The sequence below is a fragment of the Dipodomys merriami genome, unplaced genomic scaffold (genome assembly GCF_024711535.1).
Source record: "Dipodomys merriami isolate MVZ:Mamm:240054 unplaced genomic scaffold, mDipMer1.0.p SCAF_52, whole genome shotgun sequence".
Taxonomy (NCBI): domain Eukaryota; kingdom Metazoa; phylum Chordata; class Mammalia; order Rodentia; family Heteromyidae; genus Dipodomys; species Dipodomys merriami.
In genome coordinates this window covers 9960260-9972032 of record NW_027206091.1, presented here as the reverse complement: position 1 = coordinate 9972032, position 11773 = coordinate 9960260, and the positions used below count along the sequence as shown (strand labels likewise).

At 55.5% G+C, this 11773-nt stretch overlaps 2 protein-coding genes across 4 annotated transcripts; one reads left to right on the top strand and one right to left on the bottom strand.

Moving 5' to 3' along the window:
* Window positions 1–2414: 2414 nt before the first annotated feature.
* On the bottom strand, window positions 2415–6868 carry LOC138811264 (zinc finger protein 576-like). Of its 2 annotated transcripts, none has more exons than XM_069999000.1 (3): window positions 6514–6868; window positions 6045–6142; window positions 2415–4341 (listed from the first exon to the last, which is right to left on the bottom strand). In XM_069999000.1, exons 1-3 carry the CDS (start codon window positions 6540–6542, stop codon window positions 3914–3916), a joined length of 555 nt encoding a protein of 184 aa, XP_069855101.1. In that variant the 5' UTR covers window positions 6543–6868; the 3' UTR covers window positions 2415–3913. The 2 variants fall into 2 exon arrangements, with proteins under 2 accessions (XP_069855101.1, XP_069855102.1); XM_069999001.1 differs by having other exon boundaries at window positions 2415–5964; window positions 6649–6868.
* A 114-nt stretch (window positions 6869–6982) lies between these two features.
* Window positions 6983–11773, top strand: LOC138811252 (immunity-related GTPase family Q protein-like). Of its 2 annotated transcripts, none has more exons than XM_069998981.1 (3): window positions 6983–7114; window positions 7616–8147; window positions 10431–11773. In XM_069998981.1, exons 2-3 carry the CDS (start codon window positions 7618–7620, stop codon window positions 11734–11736), a joined length of 1836 nt encoding a protein of 611 aa, XP_069855082.1. In that variant the 5' UTR covers window positions 6983–7114; window positions 7616–7617; the 3' UTR covers window positions 11737–11773. The 2 variants fall into 2 exon arrangements, with proteins under 2 accessions (XP_069855082.1, XP_069855083.1); XM_069998982.1 differs by lacking the exon at window positions 6983–7114 and adding an exon at window positions 7121–7260.

Below are 11773 nucleotides of genomic sequence, written 5' to 3'. Positions count from 1 at the left end.
GTCCAGTGTGTGGTGTGGAGGTAGGTGCAGGGCACTCCTGCTGGTCACTGTCCTGGGTCCTCCTGCAGGCATTCACAGAGAACCTGGAAAGAGGCACCCACCAAGCCCCAGGAAGCAGAAAATGGTTTGTGGGACATTGGCACTGGGACTCCTGTTACAGGGTTTTAGTGTCTTTCAAAAGCCGTATTTCCCAACCAGGTGTGGCAGTACACACTTGTAATCCCAGCACTTAAAGGCTATGAGCTATATAGCCAGATGCTGTGCACCCTCAACTCCCTCACATCTCTCCCCATAGAACCTGATCCTCTTTGAAATGGGGTCTCCATAACCCATACTCCTGAGCACCAGAGCCTCAGAACTGTCAAAGACTCCCATTGTTCTGGACTATGGTGAGGCAGAAGATGGCAGAAGGGTGTGGTGGAGAGCGGAGCTGCCTGCCCTGAGGCAGCCAGGAAGCAGAGGCTGTGCTGATGGGCAGGGTGTGCTTTACCAGTCTAGATGCCTACAGTTCCTGCAAGCTGACAAGATTAACATCATACTGCCCAAAGGCCCTGTTTTGTACCACCGTGTTGAGCACGGGTGGTCTGTGAGCAGCAAGCAGGGCATTCTGGAGAGGAAGGTGAGAGTCAGAGGTGCCAGAGAGCCCTAAACCCCAACTTGAAGAAGTGAGGCTACTCAGGGATCAGCGTGTGAGATGCCCTCTTTCCAACACTGTCAGGTACAGAAAGAGAAGTGAAAATGCCGGGTGGTTGGAACTTGGGAGAATAAATCACAGGGGACTGATGCAGGGATCGACACATGGTGCTGCATGGCTGGGGTTAAATATCTAGGGGACCCAGCTGGAGCCCCAAGAACTGCTGGAGAGGTGAGGTACTCCAGCCTCCATAACCACTGTAATCACCATTTCCTCAGCCCTGCCTCCCCTCTACCCCAAGTGGGCAAGTCCCTTGCCTGACTTCTCTCCATTCTGTCCACATTCTTCAGGTATGGAACTTTAGGGCATCAGCTCAAGGGAGTCTGGGAAATGTTTACAGAAAACCCCAGCATGACAGCCATGTGGCAGGCTGCAGCTGAGACACTAGGTGAACAGGCATCGTGGCTGTCTGTGTACCCTTACCCCAGACCCTGCGCGCACACACACACCCTCTGCTGGAGGTGATATTCCCCAGGTTGGGAATCCTTGCTTCTAGGTATGGTGGGTTCTGTGGACCCTTACCCCAGATCCTGCGCACGTGCATGCACGCACACACACACACACACACACACACACACACACACACACACACACACACACACACACACACACACACACACACACCCTCTGCTGAAGGTCTGTGTACACTTACCCCAGATCCTGCATGCGCACACGCACACACACACACACCCTCTGCTGAAGGTCTGTGTACACTTACCCCAGATCCTGCACTCACACACACCCGGGTCTGTGTACCCTTACCCCAGATCCTGCACGCGCGTGCACACACACACACCCCTCTGCTGAAGGTCTGTGTACCCTTACCCCAGATCCTGCACACACACGTACCCCCTGCTGAAGGTCTGTGTACACTTACCCCAGATCCTGCACTCACACACACACACACCCTCTGCTGAAGGTCTGTGTACCCTTACCCCAGATCCTGCACACGTGCACACATACACACCCGGGTCTGTGTACCCTTACCCCAGATCCTGCACACACACACACGCTCTGCTGAAGGTCTGAGTACCCTTACCCCAGATCCTGCACACACACACACACACACACACACATCCGGGTCTGTGTACCCTTACCCCAGATCCTGCACGCGCGCACACACACACACACACACACACACACACACACACCCTCTGCTGAAGGTCTGTGTACCCTTACCCCAGATCCTGCACACACATACACACACACACATATGCTCTGCTGGTCTGAGTACCCTTACCCCAGATCCTGCACACACACACACACACACACACCCTCTGCTGAAGGTCTGTGTACCTTTACCCCGGATCCTGCACACACACACACACACACACACACACACCCTATGTACCCTTACCCCAGATCCTGCACACACACACACACACACACACACACACACACACTATGTACCCTTACCCCAGATCCTGCACACACACACACACACACACACACACACACACACACACACACCCTATGTACCCTTACCCCAGATCCTGCACACACACACATACACACACACACACACTCACACACCCTCTGCTGAAGGTGATATTCCGCAGGTTGGGAATCCTTGCTTCTAGACTCATCTGGGGGCAGTGAGGCCAGCAATTGCCCTAGTTTATGAGGGGTCAACAAACTTTGATTGTAAAGAGCTACTGTAGGCCACAGGGGTCTCGGACACAACTACATCGACAATAAAATAATGAGTCTTAAGTGTGTTCCAATAAAAGTTTATTTGCAAAACTAAGCAGCCGGCTGGATTGGCTGTAGTACTGACCCCTGCCTTAAGCTACAAGTTCTGCTGCACATCACATAGACCTAAAATAATGGTGGCTTGAGATAAGAGTTTTCTCTCTCATATAGTATCTTCCAAGTACTCTGTGAAGCAGGCCAGAGACCCAGGCTCCCACTACCTTTTTGCTCTGCCATCCCTCAGGTTGCTTTTGTGGTTCAAGATGAGTGGGTACCATGTTCACATTCCAATTAGGAAGGATGAGGAAAAAGCCTGTCCCTTTCCCAGGATACTTGAGCATTCTACCCAGGAATTTTTCATCATGTGACTATACCTAGCTGCAAGGGAATCTGGGATATGTAGTCTCCATAACTAAAATTTCAGAGACAGCTATCAGTCTCTACCACACACCTCACTTTCAGTCTAATCCCTCAATCCGGAGTCCTTGAAGACTGTATGTGGGGCTCCAGTCATAGTCTCCAAGGACAGAATAGGTAATATCAGAAAACAAAATGGGCCTGGGTGAGATTCATCTCGTCTGAAGGCAGCTGCTACTGCTCAACTCCAGCTTGTAGCTGCTGCCCTGCTCCTGCTGACCATGTAAAGCCCTCACATTGGGCCACTCAAGAAAACTTAAAATAGGGCTCAATGGGAATTCTCCCAGAGCTGGCCAAGTAAATCACGAAACAGAAGGTATTTCTGTTTGATTCCAAACTAGTTTTCCTAAAGGACTAGGCCAGTGTGGCCTGAGCGCGTCCCCCCTCCCCTCCATCCTTATGTGCTCTAGCAATTCCCACTCAAAAGCTAGAGCTCCCAATTTAGACACTTTAATAGAGATGCTTTGTTTTTAGCTACTGTTAGCTTATTCATGCCACCTCTTCTCTGCATATAAGACGTATTCTAGTACAACTAGAATGCTACACAGAATTGCTTAAATAGAAAATAAATTATCTGGGGGACTAGTGCTATCCAGTGGCATTGGTCCCTCTTTTGGAGGGGGGGGAATGCTAGCAGGAATAGGGGAGAGATGAACCTAAACCCCTTCCTGACTCTGGGTCCAGCTCAGGTCCCTGATGCTCCATCCCCGACAACTTGGAGTTGCTCCAGGTCTAAGATGGAGCTTGGCACTACAGAGCAACAGGGCCTCAGCTCCCTGCCTCCACTTCTCCTACCCACGCAGGCACAGATCCAGGGCAATTTGCTCCTACAGTCAATGGCATCCATCTGGGAAAAATTAAAGGTGATTATATAATCTGCAGCTAGTTATTTAGCTGGAAATGAGGGAGAAAGAAGTCATTTTTCCTTCTCATTTTCTTCAAAAGATCTGATTTCTCTGCTTCCCTAATGTCCCTGTATCCACCAAAGAACAAAGCGCTGGATGAGAACCTTGTCAAGAGCCATTGCCAACCTGGGGATGGAAAGAATCCCTCCCCAGACCCCCAGAAAGTCTGTGTGTGTGTGTGTGTAGAGAGGGCTTGGGGGTGCACTCAGAGCTCCCCCCGAGCATGCTGGATGTAATGTTCATGCAGCCCAGCTTCCTGGGCAAAGTCTTGACCACACTCAGTGCAGGCAAAGGGACCAGGAGGGGTGTGGGCCTCATGTACCTGGCGGTGTTGCCTCAGGGAAGCAGCCTGCCCAAAGACCTTGCCACAGTCAGGACAGGGGAAGGTGGGCTGGGCAGCAGTGGGCACACCGGGCAGGCAGGGCCTGGTAGCTGGAGCATGGCTACGCTGGTGGGCGATCAAGGACTTGGAGGAGGGGAAGGAGCGGGCGCAGATGAAGCAGATGAAGAGGACCCCCTGCAGCTTCTTGGCCACGAAGTCCGCCGGGTGCTCCCGCTTCATGTGACGCTCCTGGAACTTGGAATCGGCGAAGGTGATGAGGCAGTGGGTGCACTGTGGGGCCCCTAGGCGGCCTGAGGGATGGGGAGAGGTCGGGGGAGGCCAGCAGGAGCCTCCAGGGCCTCTCCTGAGCCCCAGAATCACACCAAAAGTTACCATTGATGTTCTCTGGGCCCGGCTCTAGGCTAATGCTGGACAGTGGTACAGGATATCTGCTTGTGGACCCACTTTATGGATGAGCAGACTGAGTCAGGAGAGTCAGAAATGAAAAGGCAGAGCCGGGGTTAGAACCCAGAGTCTCTGCCCACCAAAAAATGCAGTGATTATAGCATTCCCTAGCTCCACTTTCCTAGGTAAAGACAACAATTTCTTCATCTGGAAAATGGGATAATCATAGTAACTACAGGGTGTTAAAGGAGTATAAAATTTATATCAGTGCTCAAAACAATGCTATTCAATCTTTGCAATTAATGCTACTGAGACAGGAAAAAATATCTCAAAATGTCCAGTAGCTGAACTGCTACTCACAGCTAGGCCTTGGTGTTTCAATGTATGCAAACAATTTCACAGAACACATCCAAGGCAGACAAAGCCATTGAGTGAATCAAGATGAATTGCTGGGCCAGGGGCTCACGCCTGTCATCCTAGCTACTCAGGAGGCTGAGATCTGAGGATCGCAGTTCAAAGCCAGCCAGGGAAGGAAACTCCTCGAGACTTATCTTCAATAAATCACTCAGAAAACTGGAAGTGGTGCAGTGGCTCAAGTGGTAGAGCACTAGCCTTGAGCTGAAGAACTGAGGGACAGCACCCAAGCCCAGAGTTCAAGCCCCATGACTGACCAAAAAAAAAAAAAAAAAGATGAATGAGTCGTTGATGAGTCAAGACCAGATCACACCACAATCAGGTCAGAACAAAAACCAAGGACATGTCTAAGATAAGTGACAGGCTGCTTTGTACCAATTACAGGCTTGAACCATGCCAGTTTCTTCCCTCCTTTGAGATAAGACTAAGCCAGTCCTGGATACTGCTAGGCAGGGGAGGTATCCTGAGCAAAAGGGTTTTTAAAGACTTCCTAAAAATCACACACAAACCCCAATCCTATCAACCCATTCTAACCTCCTCTCAGACACTCGCCTATCCCCTGTGCTAAGTGTTGCAATGCACAATAACTTGTTCAAGGTAAGTGCATTTCTGGTACCCTTTGGTCTTTGGTACAGTTCCAATGACATAGAGTCCATTATTAGAACTGGAGTGCTAAACTCACTAATATGAGAATGAACACATCTAGCACACAACCCTTTGTTGAAGGGGCTGCTACCATATAAACTAGCTACCTTCGTTAATATCAAGTTCCACCGGCCTTTGTGTGTGTTGGGGGGAATACTGGAATTTGAACTTGGGGCTTCATGATTAATAGGAAGGTGCTCTACCAGTTGAACCATGCTTTCCCCCCATCCCCAGCCCTTTTGCTTTAGGCTTTCTTCTACTGGTACTCTTGTGACAGCCCTGCCAGGCAAGCAGTGACCACTTTCTTGACAGATAGGGAAACTGAGGCGCGATTCAGCTGCAAGTCATTTGGGAGTCATTTTCGGTGGGTGTGGCCTGAGCAGGCCAAGCATATCTGAGTACAAGGGTGAAGAGAAGGTAGTTCCTGGCAGGTAGCTGGACCATCTCAGCCCCTCCCAACAAGGGAAGTCCTGTAGCCGGGACACGGAGAAGAGAGATCCCTTTTAAACTCTGCTTCTGCACCCACCCTCCTCTAGATGGCAGTACTCACAGAGGTTGCTTCCAGGGCTGCAGGGACTCTTCTTGGACGCATCCTGCGGCCCCGTGGTGTCTTCGGGATGTTGGTCCTCCGTGGCTACTGGGACCCCTCTGATTAAGAAAAGGAGCATGTATAGCTGATCATCTGTCACCAGCCATACACGGTCCACTTACAGCCTCACGACACACCATCCCATATATACCCTAATGACGTTCTAACTAAAAAGAATCTCATCCCTCTCCAATTAGGTTGTCCGGCCTATGTCCTCCTTCACCAAACTAGTTGAGAGTAGGTCCCTTTTGGGGGGGGGGGGTGGAGGAGGTGGAGCTGCTACAGGGAATCGAACCTAGGGTCTCGAACGTGCCAGACCAGAGCTTTACACCGCCTGAGCCACGCCCCTCCCCTAGCCTTGACCCTGGATCTTTGGCACCAGCCTCATCCGTCCAGCCTCTCAAGAGACCGGAAGTGTAGGGGTACCCACCCTTTAGCCCATCTCTTCCCGGGTGACATCCTGTGACCCTTGCTGTGACACCCAGAGCCCACGCCCACTGCCAGCCCGCGGGGGTCCTGCGGCTCCCGGACACCGTCTCGGGCTCGCGATTCCAAGGCCGGTCACCGGGAATATCTCCGTGCAGCCGAGGACGGCCTTTCGCCGCGCCCGTCGGAGGCGTTCGAGGAGGTGAAGGTAGGGGTGGGGGTGGGGGTGTCCCATCACATGGTCCGGAGGCCCCAAAAGGTGTCGTCAGCCTTTCCTCCTAAAAAGTCTGTCCGAAACCCAAGTCACAGACGGTCGCCGTCCGGCCATGGCGGGGTCGCGCCAGCCACGGAGGTGCGTGGGAAACCTTCTCAGCGCCGGGGCGCGCGATGATGACGTCAGGCCGCGCGTGCTGCGACAACCCGCGCTTACTGCGCAGGCGCCTTGGCTCCCTTTATTGTCCCCGGCGGGCGCCGCGGACGCTGCGGGGAGCCGGGGGACGTCTCGGGCCTTTCTTGGGGGAAGTGGGGGGCGCTGTCGCCATCGCTGAACCTTCTTGGTCACGCTCCCGGACACACCCCCTGGTGGAGGGAGGGAGTGACGTCAGGTTAGAGCCGCCAGAAGGCGTCCCCCTAACCTCTCTCTGGGCTCTGTTCTCCGGGTGCCCGGGGCGGGCGCGCGGGGGGCTCCTCTGCGGCTGACCGGTTTGCCTCTGACTGCGCTTCGCTTCCTGGGGTGTCTGGTCTTTAATCGGTCGGTGATTTGGAACGGGGGGAGGGGGAGGGCGCCCCCGGGTATGGCGTGGAGGTGTGGGGGGGTGGAGATAAGAGATTTGACTTGCCGGATTTCTAACTATTGGAAGCAGAATGGGAAATGTTTGCGTCCTTAGGGGGAGATTAAAAAAAAAAAAGGGGGGGTTGACAGGTGCTTGGGTGTCTAGGGAATACAGCCCTGGGCGTTAGATTTCCAGGTCCCAAAGGGTGACACCCGAGAGTCGGGGACTGAAGTGTGGGGTTCAGAGTGGTGCGGCTCGGGAGGGAGGTGGGGAGAAATCATTTTAAAAAGGTTCGCCTTGATCGGTGTCTTTCCCCCACCCTTTGCTTTCCAGCAATGCCTCCTCCGCAGGGCGACGTGACTGCTTTATTCCTGGGGCCTCCAGGCTCGGGAAAGTCTGCACTGATCTCCGCGTTGTGCGGCAAGAACGTGGAGACTGTAGAGATCCCCGAAGCACGGCCGGAATCTGGGGTCCCCAACCTGAGAACTGCGGGCCCCGGCCTCTTCCTAGGCGAGCTGAGCTGCCCACCCGCGGCGCCAGGGCCCTGGGCTGCCGAGGCCAACGTGTTGGTATTGGTACTACCCGGACCTGAAGGGAACGGGGAGCCCTTAGCCCCAGCTCTGGGAGAGGCAGCGCGGGCTGCCCTGGCTCGAGGGACCCCGTTATTGGCTGTGCGGAGTCTGCGTCCTAGCGAGTCACAGAATGAGGTCCAGGCCCGGGATCAGACAGAGGCCTTGCTGGACAGCGCCGGGTTAGGAGCGGCTTCCCTTTTCGTGTTGCCGGTGGACTACGGCAGCGGCGACCACTGCGAGGAGCTAGAACGCCTGCGGGCGGCGCTGCGGAGCCAGGCCGAGGCGCTGCAGAGGTGAGAGGCGGGATCAGGTTTGGGTGGGAGAGACAGGCCTGTTCCCTTAAGTCTAGACCCCACCCGAGTAGAGTGAGTTTGGAGCTAGGCTTTGGTACCTGCAGAGGTTCTCCTACTTCATCCAGACCCCGCCCAGCTCTGCAGATTTTGAGATCCGAGAGGCTCCACCCTAAGTCAGCGGTGTCTGTTTGACCCTTTGTTGTCATTTAGGCCCCTCCTCAGCCACAGATCAATTGGAGATCCGGAATGTCTGGGTTCTTGCCAGCCTTCTGAGGTGAAAACAACCCCTAATCTCCACCCCCACCCCTGGCAAGAATTCTAGAAGCCTGGACTTACCACTAAAATACAGCCTGCAGGCAAAATGTTGAAGAATTCCATATTTTACCTCTCCACAGAAGTTAGGATCCCACAAAGATTTTCCCAGATGATCTCCCCACCAACATCCTGGTTCTCCAGCCATCCTCATTTCCTAAAACCAAAACCTTGATGAGCATTAATATTTCATTGCCCATTTGCTGGCTACCTCTTAAATTGTCCCCTATCCCCACCCCAATTGTCAGCTGTGTGTGTGTGAGTAACAGTACTGGGGCTTGAATTCAGGGTGTTGGCACTATCCCTTAGCTTTTTCTGCTCAAGTCTGGGACCCAACCCACTTAAATCACATCTCCCCTTCTTTAATTTTCTTTCTTTCTTTCTTTCTTTCTTTCTTTCTTTCTTTCTTTCTTTCTTTCTTTCTTTCTTTCGTCAGTTGTGGGGCTTGAACTCAGGGCCTGGGCACTGTTCTTGAGTCCCTCTGTGCTCAAGGCTAGTATTCTAACAATTAAGCCACAGCACCACTTCCAGTTTGTTTGTTTGCTTTTTTGTGGTCGTGGGGCTTGAATTCTGGGCCTGGATGCTGTCCCTCAGCTCTTCAGCTCAAGGCTAGCACTCTACCATTTGAGCCACAGCACCATTTCCTCACTTCCCATTTTTAAGTGGTTAATTGGAGATAAGAGTCTCACAGAAACTTGCTGTTAAGGCTGTCTTTGAACTGAGATCCTCAGATCTCAGTCTTCTGAGTAGCTAGGATTACAGGCAGGAGCCACTGGTATCTGGCTCCATTTTTCCCCCTGCCAGTCCAGAGTCTTGAACTCAGGGCCTAGGCACTGTCCCTGAACTGCTTTTGTTCAAGGCTGTCACTCTACCACATTAGCCATAGTGCTACTTCCAGCTTTTTCTGTTTATGTGGTACTGAGGAATCAAACCCAGGGGCTTCATGCATGCTAGGCAAACACTCTACCACAAAGCCACATTCCCAGCACCCCCCCCCCTTATTTTTGTCAGTCATGGGGCTTGAACTTTGGGCCTGAACACTATTCCTCAGCTCTTCAGCTCAAGGCTAGCACTCTACCACTTGAGCCACTGGGCTACTTCCAGTTTTCTGAGTGATTTATTGAAGATAAGAGACTCACAGACTTTTCTGCCTGGGCTGGCTTTGAATTGGGATCCTCAGATCTCAGCCTCCTGAGTAGCTAGGATTTTTTGGTCTGGTTGTGGGGCCTCAACTCTGGACCTGGGCGCTGTCCCTCAGCTCTTCAGCTCAAGGCTAGCACTCTACCACTTGAGCCACACCGCCACTTCTGGCTTTTTTCTTTTTGCTTATGTGGTACTGGGGAATTGAACCCAGGGCCTCAGGCATGCAAGGCAAGCGCTCTACCACTGAGCCCCCTTCCCAGCCCCTAAAGTAGCTAGTATTACAGGCGGAAGCCACTGCCACCTTGCTGACTGTTCCATTTTGTAGGCCTCCAAATGAGGCTCAAAGAGAGAGAGTTACAGGTCTAATGTTCTGTTTTTCCTGTTCTCTTTAGCCACACGTCTTTGGTAAAAGCAGACTTCTGCCGACAGAGGGCTTCTAACGCCCTGGGAAAGATTGCCTCTGGGGACCTCAACAAGGTTCTTGTCAAATAGTGCTTGGCATTCATTTAGACTGCAGTGTGGTCCACCCCTCCTCCGTCTATCCTGCCTAGCAGACTCGTGGAACAACCCTGCTCCCCAAGGACTGCAACTCAGAGCAGTCTCACCAGGCTTCCCATCTTTGGCTCTGTTGGATATCTGAACTTCAGCCCACCCCTCCTGGGCATCCTGGCTCCGTCTTTCCCTTAAGCTCCTCCCATAGCCTGGCCCCTGCCTTTCCTGCTCCTCCCTCGAGATTCCTTAGCTTCTATCCATCTACTACAGCCTTGATCCTCTCCCACACTTGGCGCCTTTCTGTCATTGACCCCCATTCCTTGCCACCCTCCGCAGGTTCCTGCCACCGGCCCAGGATGGTTTCGAGGTGCTGGGCGCTGCAGAGCTGGAGGCGGTGCGTGAGGCCTTTGAGACCGGTGGCCTGGAGGCGGCATTGTCATGGGTGCGAGCCGGCTTGGAGCGCCTGGGCAGCGCCCGGCTGGACCTGGCAGTGGCCGGCACCTCCAACGTAGGCCTTGTGCTGAATGAACTACTCGGGTTGGATCCTGGGGACCCAGGAGCTGTGCCTGCTACAATGCCCACGGTGCCCACCGCCTTCCCGGCCCCGGAGCGCCCCAATGTGGTGCTGTGGGCCATCCCTCTGGACCCCATGGGGGCGACCCCCGTCCCCACCTCTCACCCGAGCCACTACGACGCCCTCATCCTCGTCACCCCGGGGGTCCCCACGGACAACGACTGGGCCCAGGCCCGTGGATTGGTGTCGCCCGATGCGCCGCTGGTGTGTGTGCGAACCGATGGCCAGGGCGGGGATCCCCCCGAGGCACGGGGGGACGAGGACATGTGGGAGAAGCGCAGTAGCGGGGACGGCGGCGGGCACCTGAGCAGCCCGGGCGAGAAGGTGGGGGAGAAGCCTGGCCCGGGATCGCCAGGTTTGGAGGCGGGTGGCGGCGATCGCGCGCGGGCCACGGATGCCCGGACCTCGGGCAGCGCCGAGTCCGATCGCAGGGGGCCCTGCAGCCCCGAGGACGAGATGTGGGAGGTGCTGGAGGCCGCGCCGCCGCCCGTCTTCCCGCTGCGGCCCGGGCTCCCGGCTCTGGGCGCCTGGCTGCGGCGCGCGCTGCCCGCGGCGCAGGCCGGGGCGCTGCTGCTGGCGCTGCCCCCGGCGTCTCCGGGCGCGGCGCGGAGCAAGGCGGCGGCGCTGCGGGCCGGGGCCTGGAGACCCGCACTGCTGGCCAGCCTGGCAGCCGCGGCGGCCCCAGTGCCGGGGCTGGGCTGGGCGTGCGACGTGGCGCTGCTGCGGGGTCAGCTGGCGGAGTGGCGGCGGGCGCTGGGGCTGGAACCCGCGGCGCTGGCACGGCGCGAGCGGGCGCTGGGCCTGGCCCCCGGGGCGCTGGCGGCGCGCGCGCGCTTCCCGGGCCCGGTGACGCGCGCCGAGGTGGAGGCCCGGCTGGGCGCCTGGGCCGGGGAGGGCACGGCCGGGGGCGCGGCGCTCGGCGCCCTCTCCTTCCTGTGGCCCGCGGGGGGCGCCGCCGCCACCGGGGGCCTCGGCTACCGCGCGGCGCACGGGGTCCTGCTGCAGGCCCTGGAGGAGATGCGGGCGGACGCCGAGGCCGTGCTGGCGCCTCCCGAGCCCACCCCGTGAGGGATCCGGATTCTCCCTTAGAATTGTGTGTGTGTGG